The sequence below is a fragment of the Apis laboriosa genome, unplaced genomic scaffold, assembly GCF_014066325.1.
Source record: "Apis laboriosa isolate Shangri-la unplaced genomic scaffold, ASM1406632v1 scaffold68_cov148, whole genome shotgun sequence".
Classification (NCBI taxonomy): Eukaryota; Metazoa; Arthropoda; class Insecta; order Hymenoptera; family Apidae; genus Apis; species Apis laboriosa.
In genome coordinates this window covers 2,040,917-2,063,197 of record NW_025224135.1, presented here as the reverse complement: position 1 = coordinate 2,063,197, position 22,281 = coordinate 2,040,917, and the positions used below count along the sequence as shown (strand labels likewise).

The window sequence follows — 22,281 nt, the reverse complement described above, 5'->3', positions numbered from 1 at the left end:
TTAATTTTCATGTAATTTTATTTAACAAAATAATTTATTTACAAAAATTCTATTTTCACGTATCATAATTATATATTGAAATGCAATAAATTATTTTTACAAATAAAAAATTTATTTCCTTGTTTGATTATTTGTTCGTATCTAATAATGAATCGTTAAAAATGCAAAAAGATTTTTTAAAAATGTTCTTCGTTAGTAAATTTACCGCAATTGAAAGGAATAATAAAATTTCTTAATTTCTCTAAAATTTACTGCTGCTTTAACTGCCGTAAAACTCCAAATTGGAACAATTTAATACAAAACTTTATCTACACAAAGCATTATTGTAACACGTTGGATGGAAAATTCTCATATAAAGGGAATCTAAGTAAATATGTATGTAGATAAGTATGAAATATCGGACTTGATAGAATTTTTATTGCAGAGTAAATATACGTTTCTAACCTTTCATTGAATCTATTCAATATTTAAATATAATTAAAAATTAATAGATACCGTATCTATAAAAAAAAATTTAGAATTGTATATAAATATCATATTATTATTATATATAATATTCTTTGAATTCTAATAATTTTCATTCTCTAAAAAAGATTCAGATTCGTGACGAGGCAAAATTTTATAAATGTCTCTCGACTTCTCTTGCAAGCAATATTAAAGTTTGAAGGAGGTTTATATGATAACCTCTTCGAAACGTTTATGCAATAAAGACTCCCTCTTTTATATATTACGGAAAATAGAATTATATAATATAAAAATATATTGTAATAATGGATGATAATTCTATCTTACACATAATCTGTGTTTTAATTTAATGATTAATGAGTTGTGGTTTGAGAATGGACATATGAGACAATTAGTACTGTAATACCTACATGTTAATTAAAGCTTTGCGGTTTACAAAATATATATTCAATATATATATATTTTACTAGTTATATTAGAAAAACTTGTATTCTCTTTTTCTAAACTTGACTTTAATAAATTCAATATAGCATTGCAAAAAAATCGAAGAAAATTCTCAGTGATAAATAGACAACAAAAAAATGGAAATAAAAAAAAAATTGTAAAAAGATGCAATGAAATCCAAAATTTATACTGATAACAATACTCGTATTGTGGATCCTAACCTAATCTAATTCGAATATGTTTCGTCTTTCCGAAAATTTAATCAACTGTTGTATAGAATAAGAAATTCACGTGACCATGCATATTCACGTGACTGGCCATGGAATATAAAATTCTCATGACACATAAGTTTACTTCAACTGCTATATAATAAGAAATCCATATGACATAATCGTACACGTCAACCATCATAGAATAGGAAATTCTTATGACACATATCCATATATTTACTTCAGCTGCCATACAATAGAAAATCCACATGACAAAATCAACCGCTATAGAATAGAAAATTTTTATGATACGTACATCATATCATTCGCCATAGAATAAGAAATTCTCATGACACATATTCATGTTATAGAATAGGAAATCCACATGGCGCGGTATGTTCACGTCATTTTCCTTGCAATAGAAAATTATATATACCTTTTCCTAGATTAAATTAAAAGTATAGATAAAAAATATAAAAGAATTCAAATTGCAATTCAATATTTAATTATTAATATTCACTTCGTCTACTAATAAATGATAATTGAAACAAATTTAAAATTTTCATTTTTTAAAGGTTATGTTTTCCAATTATTTTTTTGCAATCTTCGACTTTTATTACAGGATTTTTTATATAGAAGAAAATAGTTAAATTTATTGGCAAGGGAATCGAGGAATTTTTTTTTATGAAAAATAAAAATTCATCTTCTATGTATTCTATATATTCTATGTTAAGAATCGTTCGTTTACGATCATCTTTAACGTTGTAAAATTCATTGGAAACGATGGATAGATTACTGCATAGGAAATCTGGCTTCTTTCAGACTTCGAATATTATTCTTTTGTGTTTTGTGAAATGATGAAGAATTGGAAAATATTTAGGAATTAAGAATTTGTGCTTAATTCAATTTTAAATAATAATAATATAAATAAATAATAATATAAATAAATAATAAATAAATTTAAATAATAGTTGATATTGTCATTTGTTTTCTTTTTTTGAGTTTAGCTTGTGTATATGCTTGAAAGAAAATCTGTGAATAGGACTGTTTAAGTTTTTTATTTTTTATTTTCTTTGAATGATTTTATTTCTTATTTTCTTTTCTTTAGTCTTTAAAAGATAGTCTTATTTTAGAATAATAAGTTAGGTTAGAAAATGAAGATTATCATTTAAATTAATGTCAATATTGATTGACCTTTATAGAAATAGTCAATAATCAATTCCTGAAGAAAAATAGAATTGAAAGATGAAGAGTATTATTTAGCAAACTGATAACAATACTATTGCTTTCAAAGAAATAGTCAATAGTCAATTTCTAAGAAATAATGGGAAACTAAAGAAAAATGGGAAATTAATATTTGACAAACTGATGTTAACATTATTTGACCTTCATAGAAATAATCAATAATCATTTCCTGTAAAATAATAGAAAATGAAGATTAGTAAACTGATGCCAACACTAATTAGTTTTCATAAATAATCAATTCTTGAAAAAGAATAAGGATTGGAAAATAATTTAATAAACTGACAGCACTATAGAAATAATTAATAATTAATTTTTCAGAAATAATAAAATTGGAAATTGAAGATACTTAACAAAATATAATAGTGCTAATATTATTTTGCCTTCATAAATAATTAATAATAAATTTCTGAGAAATAGTACATTTATAAATTGAAGATTAATATTTGGCTGATAATGCCAATACCAATTCCTTTAAAAAAATAGAATTGCAAATTAAACTAACAAATGATATCAACAGTGACTTCTATCTCCAATAATCAATCTCAATTCTTTGATTTTTATAACTTAATCTTCCAAAGATTAAAACTCTTAACAGCAATTCTTATTAAAATAGTTGTTGCTATTATTCCTATATCGTACTACATAATTATGCATATAAAGAATTTTTCTCCAATTAAAAAATACCATCAGATCTAATGAGATTTTTATTAAGGCAAAACAAAAGTTTTATAGCATCAGTATATGTGAATCAATGATGATCTCGTTAGTTATGTTCCTGAAATTTCTTAGGAGCGCTACCAGTATGAACAATTCTTGATTATCACGCTTTACACGATATCAACATGGCATTATCGAGTCGGTCAGTTGTTACAACGTGACGAATCGGGTCGCCATGAATGTTCGATCAACGGATGGCGTGCCACACGTTGGTCGAGATGCTATCAAAATCCTGCACGTGGAAAAGTAAAAGAGCTTTATATTAAAATTCGAATGTGATGAGTAATAATTTCACGTGATTTCAACAATGACGTTTTGCATGGTAAAATTTCAAATTTATCGATTCTAATCAAAATTTTGTCTTGATCATGCTATTGTTTTGTTGCTTTGTACAAACAAAAAAAAAATATATATATTTTATAATAATTTATTAATAATATATTTTATAATTGTGAATCTCTTATAATGTGCTTAATTCAGTTTTAAATAATAGTTGATATTGTCATTTGTTTTCTTTTTTTGGGTTTGGCTTGAAAAGAAATCTGTGAATAGAACTGTTTAAGTTTCTTATTTTTTATTTTTTTTGAATAAATTTATTTCTTATTTTCTTTTTTTTAATCTTTAAAAGATAGTCTTATCTTGGAATAATAAGTTAGGTTAGAAAATGAAGATTTTATATAACGTGACGAAAGATTTATTTTATAAATTTAAATGTAATATATTTAAATATAATAATATATTTATGCAATTCAAATTAGATAAAAAAATATTCGATTTCTTTTGGGTAAAAAAATTCTTTCAATCAGAAATAAGATTGGAATTTGGTGCACGCGTATTCGAACTTTCATACATTCTGTTTGTAGTAAGTCTTCCAAAGATTTGTCGGTTTACTTTTGAAGCGAAATGAGGAAAACTTTCGAATGAAAGTCGACGTGTTTCGTGACTGCCTGCAAAATTTTATAGTGCACCCCTGTGAAATTGGTTTTATATTTCGTGCCTAAACTTTCATATATATATATATATACGATTTTTAAAACTTGAATTTGATAGGTTATGTGAAAATATCGCTTTCACGATGAGATCCTTTTTTTTTTATTTTCTTCTTTTATTTATGATATAAGATTTCATAAATAAATTTATTTGATTGGTATATATTATTGAGTCGAAATTGCAGAACGACGAGTAATTGTAAATATATATAAACAAAAACTGCAAAGCGTTTCATGCTGATATAAAAAATTTAGAAAATAAAAAAGAATAAATTTAAATGAATAGAAGAATAGAAAATTAGAATAGAAATTTTGTCACGTGTATTATTTTTATTTAAATTTGAAAAAAATAAGAAAGATTTATCAAAAAATTTTATCACATACTACTATTGGAAATAATACATAGACATATGTATATATAATGTGTTAATATATTGGAACTTCTTTGAAGAATCGATTCTAGAGAATCAAAGATTCTCTAGAATCAAAAATTCAAGAGAAACAAAAACACAGAAGTTAATATACAAATTGTAAGCGATTTAAATTTATGAAGCGAAATAGTGATATAATGGCGTTGCAGTGTGACAAAGACAGAAGTGATTTCGCTCTCTTTCTTTCTCATTCGATCTAATGTAAACTTTCAATTGTTTAAATTACTATATTTATGAATTTATACAAAATTTCCAAGGTATAATATACATTATTATATTCGAGCAAATAAAGCAAATCTCTATTAAAATTCTATTGTTTTATAAAAATATTTATAAAAATTTGATTTTGTAAAAATCGCAATCTGTTTATAATTTAATAAATAAACTTTAATCGACATTCTTTTATATCAACTTTTCCATTTATTTTTTTGCAAAATCGACAAATAATACATTAACACCATATATATATAATTATTGTAATTCTAAATTTTACTATAACACAACAACATACATAATAATATACATCAACGTAAAAACTTTATAAACATTGAAACAATTTTTTTAACAAACTTAATTCTCATCTCGTAGTTTTAACTTTTTATTGCAAGGAAAGCTTGCTTCAAATGACTCGGCTGAATTTTCCATATTACGCGCGTAAAATAGAAGCGGATTTCTCGAGAATTTTTCACTCGTGTCAAAACATGGTTTCTTTTCGGGTTTGCACTAAAAATCACTTTCCTGGAAAAACGTTTTCAACCATCGAGCTTTGAGGGGAGCTCTTTTGCGAATTTTCACTCAGATGCGCTAAAAAAATTATAATCCTAAAAGTAGAAAGCGCTAGCCCCTCTGAAGCAAAAAGCTTTCATCAGCCTAGCTAGCACCTATAACTTTTCGAATTTTTGTTACAATCAGTGGTTCTCAACTTGCAAGTCGATTCCAAAAAAAAAAGATTGCTGCCATTTTTATCTGACGATAATTTTAACATTTAATTATTTTAATTACATTTTTCGTGTTCTGCGCGAAAAATCCTCTTGTTCATTAATTCAAAAACCGTTAAATTTATTTAATCCTCCATAACTAATCATACTTCTTCGAATTCAGTTGATAATTTAAATCTCTAGAGCTTTCTTCCTTAGAGGTGTCATCTAGTTTTCGTCGCCTCATTGAAAATTAATGTTGACCGACAATCGATCGGTATAATGCTCGTTTCCAAGCCACCGGGTAGATTACCAATCGAGTAACATAAATGTATAATACAAAAAGAAAAAAAAAGAAAGAAAAAGAAAATAGAAAAATAGAATAGAATAATAAAATGAACATCGTTCCAATCGATAATCTGACATTCATTTAAACAATAAAATTAAACAATGTAAATAAAATTTATTTTTCAAATTTATTATATATATATATTTTTTATTATTCTATTAAAATTTGAAAAAAATTCTAAAATACTTATTTTAACAACAAATTTTAGAAATAATCTTAAAATAAATAAATAAACAAAGCTCTTTTTTTCAGAAAAAATTTAATAATATAATTTCATATCGGTCATCAGCGATTCAAGTTCCCTCTGGTGGATTTAAAAATTTTGTCTTAATTTATATACACGTGAGATCAAGCGCCAAATTATTCGAATATTGTAAAATGGTAGCAGGTGAAAAAAGTTGGAAAACACACTGGTCAACGTAGATCCAATTCCGAGCCTTCGACTTCCATTTTATTTCGTTTAATTCGTTAAGCCAGTGAATTGTTGGCGATTAGGCGAGAGCACACCGACGAATCGTGCAGAAGCGAGAGATGAAAAGAGACACACACAGAAGAGGGAAACGACGACGAGAGAAATGTACGTCGAGGGAGAAGGCAGACGTCATCATGCAAAATAACTCGCTGCTTTATTGTCGCACAGAAAAGTTTTGAGGAAAATGGGATCCATCGGCGAATTTCGCAAGCAAATGTCATATTGCAGAGAAAATTTGGTTATTTTTTAAAAATTCTAAATATTCATCGGGTAAAATTTTTTAATTTATTAATACTGCTTGCTGTTGAAAAATTTGTCTCGAGATAGTGTAAAATTAAATTAAATATTTGATATTTAATATTAATGTATTATTAAATTTTTTTATTAAATTAGTAAATTTTGAGATAGATGTTCCATTTTGTAGAATTAAAAAATATTTTATCGAATAATTTTTTCAATAGAATGTATTAAAAATTAAATAATAATAATTTTGGTTTTTTAACTTATCCTTAATTTTAATTTTTCTTCTTTCTTCTGATTAATAATCTTTCCTAACCTAAAAGTCTATGATTTCTTGGCAAAAGTATATTTTTTTAAAATTCGACTATTTATCTAAAATTAACTTCCTTATTATGATACCTGAAATAAATCATCAAATAGAATTTCTTTCGTAAAATTATTATTAATTAACTTATAATTATATTAATCTTGAAAAACCACGACACTAAAATCACACGTTCACTTTACCTCTCATTATCGAAATTTGTTCTCTACGTTCATCCAAAATTCTCTACATTCCTTATCCAAATATTTAATTCCATTCTCGAATAATAACGTTAGAGTCAGTATATGAGTTATTTTTTGCTGCACAATTATGCAAATATCTTCGTTATTTTCGATTTGAAAAATAAGGAAAAACATATCATCAATCGATAAAAAATCGGTCATAGCGATATCTTAACCTAATCCATTCGTATCATATTCGTATTATATATAATAATTATATTTATTTAAAATATAACTATATAATAATATAATAATACAACTATTATATATTTATTATATTTTTTTCTATTACATCATATATTCTATTTTTTTTATATTGTTTATTTATATAATTGTTGCTTAAAAATGTCTATCATATTTATATACAATAATATCACAATAAAGTTTAATTTGTGCCAAGTATTGGTCGTTACATAACGCGCGAAATTTAAAATTCTGAATTACTTCCTGTGCGACAATGGCGAAACGAGATATTTTCGAATAACAGTTATCGAATATCACATACGAAACGATCTATAAACGAAAGGATGCGTACCTTGTAACCCAGATAAGCGAGTAGCAGCGCTTCCGTAAGAGACACTATCGCCAGGATCACCTGGACGACCCACAGTTCCAAAGGTCTTCTCACCCATAAGATCGCGTCCCAATTGATAGTTGGATGTTCTTGAAACTCTTCTTCCGTTAGATTCTGTGACACGAGAAATTCGGTCTTGTTGCCTGGTGTGCAACCGTAACTGAAAAAAAAAAAAAAAAATTAAATAAAAATAAATATTTCCTATTTTTAATTTTAATAGATTATCCTAGTCTGTAGATATTCATATAAAATAAAATTTATACAACATGATTAAAGAAATAGAATTTAATATGTAATAAATAGAAATTTATCTTATTGTTAAAATATTATAACAAATATTATATTTTGAATATTTTATGCTTTTCGTCATATTAAAATATATATGTATATATATATTTTGTAATTTTGTAATTTTTTATATTTTTAAATTTTATATAAATGAATACACAGTCACATTATAAATTACAATCATGATAATTTAATTTTCTTTTAAAAACTAATAAAAAACAATCATTTTAATTGGAATATTCCAAACGATAATAATAACTTATGAGTGACCTGATAAAAATTGATAAAGTTCTGGAAATTAAAGTAAATTTTTTAAAAGCATATGCGCTATTATTTCAATTCTAGATGGAATTTTTTGAAAGAATTTGTAGTGATAAAGGATGATTAAAGGACGCAATTATCACATATGAATTATATTGCTATATATTATTATATATTATGTTATATTATTATATATATATTATTAAATATATTACTATATATATATAAATTGTAACTTTGAGAAATTGAAAATTAAATATAAATGAAATAAATGAATTTACTTGATTGTATGTGTATAAAACGACGGAATTTAATTTCATAAGATTTTTAACATAGTTAATACTGTTTAAAAATGATGAAAACGTGGAGAAATGTTCCATGTTCTATTATTATATATTGAATCAAGATGCATATTTATTGGAAACAAAATATGGAAAATAAAGAAAAAGAAATATTCTATTATTATTTGTTATAAATTGTTCATCACGCTGCAAAAGAAAAATTTTGATTGCAAAATAATTATTTAGTAGAAATTTATAATTGAAATATGATTGAAAAAATGAAATATATATATATATATATATATATATATATGAAAAAGAGAAAAATAAAGAAATAATAATTATAAAGAAAATTACAATACTGAAAAAAAAAAAATAAAAAGAAACATAGAAATACATTGTGCATGAAAAAACATAAAAGATACAAAATAACATGGAGGAAGAATCCATAGGGAGAGAATAGCTTCAGAGGAAATCCCAAAGGAGTAGACTATTAGAGGATCCTGATAGCAAAATGAGATATAGTTTCAGCCAGCAAATTCTTATCTCTCTTTTATTTTTAGCCATGATACTCGTTCTACGAAATATTATAATTTAATAAAATAAAAAAATAAAATAGTTTTTTTAAAGTTTAATTTAACGTAGAAATTTTTCTGTGAATAATAAAAGGAAAAGAAAATTTTTTTTTTTAAAAATTATTTTTTCTCTTTTGATAAAAATAGGAAATGTTATCTATATACAAATTTCTTTTCTCTTACCATGCTGCGTAAGTTGGATCGCTGTCGGTGATGACTCTGAATATGTATAAGAAGCATGTTAGTAACTTGAAGAATAGATTAGCCAATCGTATCCTCAAACCTAAAACACAAAATATCGTAACAAAAATTATCGTAGAAAAATTTTTAATTATACAATATAGATATATAAAAAAATTATTTGGTTATATTGTATTTAAGTAAATATTTTACAAAAATTGTATATTAGTAAAAAAAATAGATATCAACTTTAATATTATATACTTTCATTTCATTCTACCATAATCTAATTGTTTAAAAATGTTTAAAAAAATAGAATGCTGATTATTAAAGCTATACAAATAAAGAATTTATTCTATTAAAATTGCATAAATCAATTACGAATATTATTATTATTTTTATATATTTTATCTTAGAAAACCATTAAAAATAAATTTTCTACTATAAAATTTCTCACAAAAATATTTTATTTTAACTTTTAAACTGGCGCAATTTATTCGATTCTTGTTATCAGAGAATGTCAACACCGATAGATAGATAGGGTAATAGTTACGAGAAAATCGGTAGAATGAATTTGTCACAGAGTGAAGAATGCCCTGGGTTGAAAATTTATCGATATTCACGATTTACAAAGAGCCATTTTTAATCGTTCCTTCGTACGAAACATGGCAAAGTATTGATCTCTTGCACACATTGATAGATGCAAATAATCGATATCTGTAAGATCGAGTTTTCATGGTATCGACACGATAACATTGGCTAAAAAAGATTATATATCTCACCGATAGACGTCTCCCCTCTCGAAATTACGTTCTGATATACAAAGAGCAATGTGTTTTCAAGAAGAATTCTAGAATTCTTTTTCATAATCAAAAGCTCGAATAGATCTTTGTAATTAATATTACTGTGATATTGAATGAAAGTTCATATCGAATATTTATATTAATAGTATTATGAATAATACAGATATCGACATTTGAAGAAATTTTCAAATTCATAAAAATAAAAACATAACGTAATCTTGTGTTCGATAAAGATAATTTGAAAATTTTTTTATTTATATTATTACAAAACAGCGAATATATTTTTTTTATTAAGAAAATAATACACATTTATTTACTTCTTTAAACAAATTATTATTTAAAATAAATCTGTAGATCTAACATTTTAATTTGAAACTTTATGTGAAATAAAATAAAATATTTCGAACAGAGAAACAATGGTGGAAAAAGAATGATGAAAAGATTATTTTTCAAACTACTCTGAGAAAAGCGAGTTCATGATCGATCAATTTTAAATTTTTCGTATTATGTTAGGAAAAACATATGAATTATAATATTATAACCACATAACAGAACAAAATTGCAAAATTTGATTAAATAGAAAGGTTTATTTAAAATTGCAATAATGATCTTTACGAATGATGACATAATATATTGTGTAGTATTTATATGAAATGATATTTGTATCAATATATCTGAATATGAATTTATAAATAATCTAGATGACATGAACAATATGAACAATATTTTATTTTAAAAATTTAATATTCATTTGTACAATTTGATTTAGATATAATAATATTCTGATTTCTATTCATGAATTCGAAAGAACATTGTAGAAATAAATCAAAACGTGATTCAATGCATTTAATATGAAGATTATTCGATGTACTTACTCGAACGTTGATTTTTGATGAAATACAGTTGAAGTCTTTCCTTGAATGTGTTTTCGTTCACGTAATATTCGACACGAACTCTGCAAAAGAAAAAAAAAATTGAAATTAATATCTGATGTTTCATAGGTTTCATAGGTTAAGTAATCTTAATTATCGAAAACAAATCCAATATTATGTACAGTATCGAGATTGAAAAATTTTCAATTTCCTATATGTTTGATGTTATATGTTATATATACAAGCCTGCTATTATAAATTTCACCTTCATGTGCCACAAATTTGTTTACAATGTTAATTTAAATGTGAATATTTTATTATATTCATATAGAATATCACAAGGATAGAATTTTTCAAATGTGACAAATTTAATTAATATAAATTTAAATTAATATTTAAAACAAAACTGAATAAAAAAAAACTATAAAAAGTAATAATATTCATAACTATAAAACAAAATGACATTTATGCATACATCGACTTCAATAATATTATTCGTAAGCAAATAAGAATTAATACTCAATAAATGCAACAATTTCTGTTTAATTATACTTAATAATATACTTATATTATACCTAACACTGATAATTCCTTTGAGAATAACAACTCTTCCTATTCAATTCTTCCTTTCACCTTTATTCTATTGTTAATCATGAGTCGAAATATCGTCAATGCCTAACCTCCAACAATCACAATTGAAAGCATTTTCTTGGAGTGCATTCATTTCGAAAGCTCCCATGAGATGGCGTGGCGATCTCGTTTTTATTATTAAATAACAAGATTATTACCATTTGTTACATTAGAGATTAGTTCATTTTACCAGAGAAAAAATTTACATTGTAACTTTTTTTAACTCTCTAACGATTTATATTGAAAATTAAACGTAAATCGAATTATTAGAGCAGATCACAATTGAAATCTTAGAACTGATTCTTTTTTTCAAAGAGTAGTAATAAATAATAAATATAATACCTGAATTTATGCAAAACTTCGTCTCTGTTGTCACGTTTCCAAGTATAATTAAATTTTATTCAACGAATAAATTCTTATTATTTGAATTTTATTTAGAATATTCAATTCAATGTAACATATAAACAATTAAACAATATTCTTGTAAGTAATCTCTACATAAAAATTCATCGACTATATTTAGATATACAAAGTTGGAAAGAGATCATGTATAAATTTTTAATTATCTCTATTAAAATTTTATAGACACACCGTGTATGCGATTGTTTCATGTTGTTGAACTGGTTCTTTAACCTAGATATGTCACGACAGGCACGGTTAGGTCGAACGATGATTACTCGCGTGGAATCGATTCTTATCGATTGTTGATCGTATTTGATCATTTTTTGCGTATGAGATCAAGGGATATAATAAAAAGAGACAGAGATATCGTCAATCGACGAGGAAACCTTTCGAGCTCGATCGAGTGAACGATGACGTGAAAAGAATTCGACATTCTGATCGAACGTATATTCTTTCCTTTTGTCTTTTAAAAATGTTTTGTTTTCGATTTTTGAAAATATCGTGTTTAATATTTCGAGAGATGAATTTGCAAAGAAAAGAGAGAATAATTATTTTTTATCTTTCAATTATTAAAACGAAAAATGTAAAATCGAAATTGTATTTATTTTTATTATTAAAATAACTTTTGTTATATAGTTTTAGAGTAAAAATATCATTTCGTTCGTGTATATGTGATAAACGTTTTACAAGATTTCAAAGAAGCTATCTCTTAGAGAATCTTTCGTCACGTGGAATAATATTGCCAAGAACGTGTTCGTTATGTTATCATTATAATTTTATCACATTATCGAGAATAATAATTTTTATAATAATAGAATTTTATACAAATATAGAATTTTATAAAAATTTTATATAAATATGTGTATAATAGATATTTTTAATTAATTAATTTACAAAAATAAGGCTATCATGAAGTTTATATGGATAGATTCACCAAACTTAATTTTAATATATGCTTCAAGAGATTCAATTTCATCCAACATCCATCGGATTCTCAGATCCGATACCAATATTCCGATACCAATATTCTAGTTATACACGATATCAAAATTTGAATAATTCATTAGATATCTACGTCAAAACAGCTTCACTCATCACTTACAGAATTATGCAAATACGTTTCATTCGCTGTTCCATTTCCAATGTTCTTATCTTATCATCGATCATGATATATACATTGACAGATATTTATTGAGACAAATTTACTCGACTCAAGTGACAAGAAAATTTAAATCTCTAAATATTTTATTTCAAACAATCATCGTATTCGCAAATAAAATTTTTTTCATATAAAAATCCAAATCAAGAAATTAAAAATTTTATCATCAAAATCTATTCAGAATATAGAGAAAATCATGCCATTGAAATTAATTTTTGATTCATCTTGATATCTCAATCGGTTACGGATCATGAACGAATAAACCATCCAAATTTGACGTCTATTTTATTCTGGAAATAGGTATTACGTTTCTTCCAGCAATCTGTCACTTGTCTACAGTTTGGAATAAGTCAGTGAGATGAGTGCGAGCGGGAGATCCGAACAGATGACAAGAATAGAGATGATAAACGATTAAAAATTACCTTTTTTTTTACACGATGATATCTCGGCAACCGGAAATTATATCGGGATAAATAAAAATGCATTTTGAAGAGCAAAGTATTGCGCTTCTAACGATTTCTAATTTATCGATCGAAAGTAATTATCTTCGGAGTTACAGCGATTTAAATTTTTTTTAATTTCAATAAGTTTAATTGACTTTAAGATAAATGGTTAAAAATTACTTTCTCTTCTTAGGTTGATATCTCGAGAACCGAAAATCGTATCGAGATAAATGAAAATGCGTTTTAAAGGACAAGGTTCTCGTAACGTTCTCTCATTTATCTTAATCGCTTTTTTTTTTATTGGAAGTAACTGCCTTCGAAGTTATTGCGAAGTTAGCGGTTTAAAATTTTTAATTTTAATTCTTTTTAATTTTAAAAATTAAAAAGAAATAAATTAATTTTAAAAATTAAAATTAAAAATAATTTTAAAATTCTTTTTAATTTTAATTAAAAAATTGAATTTGCATTCTATGTTACACGATATTCTTGGAAAAATATTGTTAAACCTATATATATTAAGATTCCTTGTAAGAATACTAATTATTATTAATCAGTATTGATTATTGTTGTTCATTAGCAGACGACCTACAATTGTTATGATGTTATTTCAAACTATCTATCTATAATGTAACATTGTGTTTCTAATTAGTGGTTATCTATTCAAATATTAACTGTGCTTAACTTTAGTGATCAAACAAGAATTGAATACTATAATATATCTACATAAGAAAATTGATAATTAATCTTCTTTCCATATATTTTCATTTTTAAAAATATTTTTTCCTTTTTTTTTCGAACATATAAACGAAACTAAATCGGGATGAGAAACGAGTTATATCACCTCGAAAAAAATTTGATCTAAAGTTGTCACTGGCCATTCGTTCGTTTTTTCCAAGCATCCAGGCGCATTTTTCGTCGACATCTCGTTTTTCTTGATTTATCGACCGGCCAACGACGACTTTTTTGTCGTGGATAAGGAACTTGACAGAACGACGAAGATAATGTTTTCAAGGATGACAGCATGAAAATGCGAATAAATCGTCCTTTATATCGCTTTTTTTTTTTACTTACTTTTTCTTTTTTTCTGTTTTTTTGTTAGCATGGCGAATCGATGAATACTTTGATAGCAATCGATCTCGAGAGGCATTTGCGTGTAAGAATTGAGTTATTTATCTTCGTGAGGCGAGGATTTTTTAAATATTTTAAACGTAGATTTGCCTATTTATACGTTTACACGTCGAGTTAAGCGAAAACTCGAGATATTATTTTTCATTTTATAATATGAATTTCGCACGTATATCTACATTCTTATATTAACATAAATTTTAGATAAATGATATATATACATTCATAAATCCTGTGAAATATTTTTAATCTTTCTAGAAAAAAAAAAGTATTTTGAAAAATATTTCCTCTTTAAAAATATATAATTCAATTTTAGATTATTCTAAATTTTCTAATAATTCTATGGAATATGATAATCAATTTGTTACAAAATAATAGTTACAATTACGACGAGTTTTCTACAACTTCCTAAATAATTAACTAACACAATTAAAACTATCAATTAATTACTTACAATCTTATGCACAGTATTTAACATATTATTAATTTAATTTAATCTAACTTTTACACAACAAAAAAAAATCTAACAATTTAATTTAATACGTCTAAATTTTATACATCATTTGGGAATTTGCAAATTAAATTGTTTATACAGTTTCGCCAGTAATGGCACGTCACTTTTTGATGATGGCAACCCCGCAACATTGGTAAACTATGAATTAACAATCGAAATGTGTTCCGCTCGGTCCAAAGTCAACCTGTCGATATTTAATTAAAATGTGGCTCGAGAATTTAGATCGTTGACATTTCCAGTATAATTGAGGAGAGGGGGGAGAGGAGGAGAGAGAGAGAGAGAGAGAGAGTCCAAAATTGATCCGATACGGGCAATTTGTACGTGCTAGCGAATTCTGAGATTGGATGCAATCGTAAAATCGATCTCTTTGATCTCGGCTCGAAATAATCGAGGCCACTTTCTTTAATACTTAAAACGCTCGTTTCATCCTTATCAGGTATTTCCAATCCGATTTACCCGGTTCTTTATTTATTTGTTTTACTTCGACCAAATTTTTTTGTGATCAAAAAATTGCACTATTAATCATATAATTAGTTGGTAATTAATTATTTGAGAGAAAATTTTGAAGAAAATTTAATCTCTATTTAATTCTTATTTTTAATGAAAAAAAAAAAACGATCTCGTTGTAAAATTAGGATTCTTCGACACAATTTTTTTTTTTTTTATAAGAATTAGAGTTAATATTCGATATTATAATTAATTTTGCAAGGGAAACAAAAATTTTGGAAGAATCTCAATGGAAGAATCTCTTCAATACAACAACTACATTAATTTATTATTTTTAACTTTTGTTAATAAATAATAAATAATTACATTTTTTTTTAATAATATATAGAGTGTCTTCGAAATCATGGTAAATTTTACATGCAAAAATAAGTGAAAAAAAAAAAAGAAAAAAGGAATAACACCAATATCTCAAATATCTTATTAAATAACAATATATTAAATAAATACAGGAAACTTAACTTATATTTAAAGATAAAAGTTATTTAAATATATTATATTATATTTAATTTATATTATTATATTTATATTATATTTAAATATATTAAATATAAGTTATACTTATATTTAAAGATAAAAATTTATAATTATAATAATAATAATAAAAATAATATTATTATTATTTAATAATAATGTATTTAAACAAGTGTTTATTTTTATATATAAATATAAATTAATATTCCTTTTTCTTAATAAATTATTTATTAATACTATATATATATATATATATTAAGTGAGAATTTTTATATTGTATATTTCTAGTCCTTTGCACATTTATTTATATTTCTTATTCTCTGAGATGAATAGATTGAGTTTGGAAGTAAAAATCGATTAAAGAAATAGAATATATGAATAAAGATTCGATTCATGTTTTAAACAAGATAAGAATAGTTGATTGTTGAATTTTTTTGTAAAAACGAACATCAACAACTTTGTTGTAATTAAATTATTGAATAATAAAAATATGAATAATCAATATGAATAATCAATTTAATAATTAAATAATACAATTGCAAAAATTGTATCCTTTGAATTTAATTTACTTTATCAGAATAGTAAAGTAATAGAAAAAAGAAACAATTATATCTTAATCCTCTTGATTCAACTTTTACTTTCATTTTATCATTTTCTATGATTTGACGAATGCACAATCGCGCGCAATTAGTGGTTAAACAGTCGGTAAAAGGGTTTGGATTAATTCATTTGATGCGGTGGAAATCCTATTTCACGGGGACACGCAGCCGGGTAAAAGAAAAAGAGTTTCCGGAACTCGTTACCAAAGGAATTGACCTTCTGCCAGCCGAAACAGGAGTAGAGCGCAGTCATTAATTTCGTTAAAACGGAAAAGTTTCCCCTTTCCTTTCATCACTGTGATTCTGCCCGCGCCAATATATCCGCTCCCCCCTCCCTCCCTCCCTTCTTGCACGAGCAATTTTATCTCCCTACATCTGTTCAATTTCTGGGAAATTATCGTAAATTTGTTGAAAATGGAAATTTCTATCTTTTTTGAATCTGTGTTGTATGTCTTTAAATTATATCGAGATCCTTCAAAATTTTTCTTTCCTTTCCAAAAATAATTGAATATAGAGAAATTATCGAGAGATATTTGGTGGTGAATTTGTTGAAAATGGAAATGTGGAAAAAGGAAATTTTTTACTTACTTTCGAATCGTTATATATATCGAGATCCTTCAAAATTTTTCTTTTTTTCAAATTCTTATGTAATTTACCTTAATTGTAGTTAAATTCAAATCAAACGTATGAATTCAACACGAGAATAAAAAAATTTCCATTTCTAACAAAAATTACGATATACCATGAAATAAACTGGTAATAAATTTTATCTTTCCACCATAATGTTATTTCTCTTGGTAATAAACGTCACGTTGTACCATTAAACCGCAATTCAATTCATCTTTTAAAATAAATTTCGTCCAATACGGAGATATTGGTGTTATTCCTTTTTTCTTTTTTTTTTTTCACTTATTTTTGCATGCAAAATTCACCAATGATTTCGAAAACACTCTATATATTATTAAAAAAAAACGTGATTATTATTTACTATTTATTAACAAAAATTAAAAATAATAAATTAATTTTTTTTTATACTTTTTATCTTAATGTGATTATTTTACATTCGAAGAAAAATTAATTATTTATTGATATATGTAATTTTTACTTCCAAACTCATCAATCTATTCATCTCAAAGAATAAGAAATATAAATAAATATGCAAAGAATTAGAAATATACATATTCAATATAAATATAAAAATAAATATAAAAATTCAATATAAAAATTTTCAATTAACATATATATATATATAGCATTAATAAATAATTTATTAAGAAAAAGGATACTTGTTCAAATACATTATTATTAAATAATAATATACTTTACTATTATTATTATTATAATTATAAACTTTTATCTTTAAATATAAAGTTTCCTGTATTTATTTAGTACATTATTATTTAATAACAATACAGTGGCATTATTATTATAAATATAATATATAATAAATAATATATAATATATAATATAATATATAATATTATAATATATAATAAATAATAAAATAGTAAAATAAAGTTAAGCTTCCTGTTCTTATTCATATTATATTATACGTTTCAAAAAGGGGCGCATAATCCATCAGCATCAAGATAATCAGATAACGCCTATACACGTCCACGTGTCGTCCACTTTCCTTTCGGCCGGATCCGCGTAATGGATTTTCCACTCGAGGAAGGAAATACTCGTCCGGCCACGGAATTGTACCTCGTTACTCGAACCCGAAACGCCACTCGGACCAATCTGTATAAATTGAGGGGAACGCTCTCTCTCTTCCCCCTCCATCCTGCTCCCCCCACCAACGTCCCCTTCCCGCTCCCTCGAAACTATCGAAAATTTCCAAATCAAGGATTGAATTTCTCAGATTTCGGCTTGGAAGAAAGTTTTCAGTCATCAGATGCGTGTTGTATATATCCATCCAAGGAATATTATAAATTTTCGACTCGAAACTTTCGAAAATATGAATTCTCGTAATTATCGAAAAAAGTTTTCGATATATATATTTATATATATCGAATATTATTTGAGTGAATTTTTGATTCGAAACTTGTCGAACTTTCAAATTCGAAAACGTTAAATTTCGAAGAAAGTTTTGAATATGCGAATGTTATGAATTTTTTGATGTAACGTGTTCGAGAAATAAAGAGATTAATCTTTTTTCTTTATTTTGGTCAGTTTATCTAATGTGAGTGAATTGTAACGTGTTATGAGGGGAGAATATATAAGTGGATCTAAGATTTCATTTGTGATATTTTGAAAATTTTATTTTTGAAAACGAAGAGAAATTTTTGATTTCAGAATTTGGAGAAGTTTTTTGGATATACTGTTGCATTTCGTATGTTATTTGTCACAATCTGTAAAATTAATATAAAATTTTTTCCATTCCATGTTATTGATGTTTTTAGAATTGTTAATAGTTACTTAAGAATTGAATTGTTTGCACGGCATGATTAAAATTTATTATGAAAAAATTCAGTTGATTCTTTTATATTTAATTGTATTATCGTTTTGGCAGTGATCCGAGTCAATGATTTCTGAAACGAAATTAAACATTCTGTTAAACTTTTATCCTGATTTAAATGAAAATATTTGAAATATTGAATTGATATTCTCGTTTTGTTGAAAAAATGTCTTTATGATTTTTATGTAATAAAATATTTAATATGTAAGACAAAAGAATTTTTAACAAGAAATTTGCTTGTTTTGTTTCTCAAAAGAATAAAAATCGTTGAATAAGGATCCAACAATTGGATCCTATCCATTTTCTTGGTTAAGATTGCTTGATTTATTGATATTGAAACAACCCCTGTTTGTTTACTATTAGTGCTTAAATGTTTTGTTATAACAAGCTTTGGATAAACATCTTTCATCTAACTTGGCTACCAAATCTCTATTTCATTTTCAATAACCAAACTTATTATGAAAATATGTTTATAAAAAGCATCAGAATTTTAAATACAAGATATTTAAAAATATTTAATCTGACAGTAATAATGACAGTGCTCGAAGAAAAAAAGAAAAATTCAAATTTAAAAATTTGATAAACAATCAAACTTGATAAACAAACAATCAAAATCATTTCGTCATCACTTCATAAAGCATATAAAACTTTCTCAAATTCTTAAAAAGAACCATATCTATTTTAAAACATGAGAATAATAAAATTACACAATCTAAAGAATACATCGTGAGCTTAAAAATGTCGCATATTGAGTCACTGCAATACCGATCGATGGTAATGCAGGTAGAGGCGATCGTTTAAACGAGACAAGTTGCATAATTCATAAGTCCGATGCTCCACGGAATCACGCTCGGCTCGAATTTCCTTCAGGTGTATAAAAGCATTCGTCAGGTGGCTCGTAAATATCGTGCATGACGCATCGTCCATCGGCTGCGCCCTACCGATCGCGAGTTATCGGGAAACCGTTGCTTGATAGAATGGAAAAGACGATCGATATTCGAATTGAATGGAGTTTGTTAATATGCTCCGTCTGCGATTGATCTCATCAAAGTGATTGGTGATAATTTCTTTTTTTTTTTTTTTTTTTTTGCAGATAGGATAACTGCAGATGAAATATATGTATGTAGCATTGATAAAATTTTTGAATAGAAATGAAGATATAATTAAGTGATTTTAGTTTTATCTAGACAAGTTATCTAGAAATAGTTTTTGATGTATTTAGGAATGAAAATGTTAAAAAAGTTGTATTTCTATTATTTATGAATGAGTATATATTATGAAATATGCTTTAAATGTGATTAAACATGGATTAGTTTGTCTATTATTAGAATAGGAGAATTTTAGTTTAATTAAATTTCTCTTTTGTTTATTAATTGTCTTTTTGATATCTAATAGTTGTATATTTTTATGATTATAGATCAGAAATTAGATTCATTGTTACTAAGTTATAGTGATATAATAATGAATATTATAAAATTAAAAGAGCACGCAGAAAAACAATTGACAAAATGGCTTTATGTCCCTGGCCTCTAATATCTATTTAGAGCAAAGAATCTACTTATATCTTAAAATCGATCGTTGAAGAATTGAAAATAGAAATTGATCATAAATTTTCTAGAAAAAGGTATGATTAATACTATGATCATCTAGAAACTAAAAAAGAAAAGCTATTAAAACTATAGTAACCACAAATGATAGTAAGTAAAATTTAAATTTCCACTAATAATTGCAACAACTGAATCAATTCTCACAAAATATTACTTATCCACTGAGTATAACCTTAAAATATCAAAAAAAGAAAAAAAAAGCTAAATAATCACAGTTGAATAACCATAATCTTTTTCCAATAACAAGATTTCACAGTTTACATCATTCATAGTACTCGAAACGAGAACAATGAGACTACCAAATATACCTACCACCACTCGACTGTCCGCAACTCCACTCCAGATTGCAACATTCTCGTCCAGCATCGGTTTAAACGCTCATAATTGCGTCTACGCCTGTTTCGGACAAGCGTTTAATTCCTATCGTCTCGCTAACTATCGCGCGCAAACTGATTCATTCGAGATATTAAACACGATACATCGTGTTATACACATATACATTATTCACATTATAATACATCTATGTAATGTGATTAAAAAAATTTATTTTAAAATTCATATAAATTAAATTTAAATCTTCGCTTATTTTTATTTTGGAAATAATAAATAATAAATTGATTAAAGAATGATTTAAAGATTTATCTCACATAAAAATAAATTCAAATTTTTTATTTAAATTTTCTAATTAATGGAATTTTGTTTATATGAATGAAAATCCATAATAATTACGTAATGCGTAATTATTCGAATTTACGCATCTATTATTCCAAATATTTCGGAACGTCATTCCACTTCTATGAACGTTTCAGAATGGCAAAAGCTCGGGTGAGTTCGGTTAACATCGGATAGTCTCGGGCAGTGAAGGTCCAATACTGTAGAGGTTCAATCTAAAATCTGAAATCTTCACTCTATTAATTTCACAGATTCCAATATTGTTCTCAGTATTACTTATAGACAACCAAGAACATTAGTCAAAGTAATAGGTCCAATTGGATTAAAATTTGAAGTCTTCACTTCAATAATTTCATAAGTTTCAACTTTATAGTAAATCTAATAAAGTTTCAAGTCTCCAGTAGTTTCAGAAACCCAAGCTTCGCTTTCAGCCTTATCTATAAGCAATCAAGTTTTGTTCTTCACATTGCACTAGGTTTAATAGGATTTATAGTTATAAATCTCCACTTTACGATTTTCACAGTTCCTAGCTTTGTTTTCAATATTATTTAAAAACTGAAAATAATAGACGATGTAACGACTTCAATATAACCTAAAATTTAAAACTTTCATTCTATATCAATTCGTATCAATTTCGTAAATCCAATTTCGTAATTTTCTTTTTAAGGATAATTGATAATAGCAGATCCAATAGAACTTAACAAATTTGAATCCAATGCTAAAATATTACTATATAATATCTATACAAATTTAACTTTTAATCTTCTATTTAACGTATGTCTTCCAAACCTTTATTGTTTCAAAACAAAGCACACTCCTGCGTATCGCACACTTCT

General features: G+C 25.5%; 1 protein-coding gene across 2 annotated transcripts in view; it reads right to left on the bottom strand.

Moving 5' to 3' along the window:
* The window catches only part of LOC122718804 (potassium channel subfamily T member 2), a 173,201-nt gene that overhangs the window by 29,287 nt on the left and 121,633 nt on the right, over positions 1 to 22,281 (bottom strand). For both annotated transcript variants that reach the window (XM_043944142.1, XM_043944143.1), the window contains exons 2-4: positions 10,862 to 10,941; positions 9,187 to 9,286; positions 7,560 to 7,758 (exon numbers count right to left, since the gene is read on the bottom strand). In XM_043944142.1, coding sequence (XP_043800077.1) covers positions 7,560 to 7,758; positions 9,187 to 9,286; positions 10,862 to 10,941 — 379 coding nt within the window. The remainder of the gene's footprint in view (positions 1 to 7,559; positions 7,759 to 9,186; positions 9,287 to 10,861; positions 10,942 to 22,281) is intronic.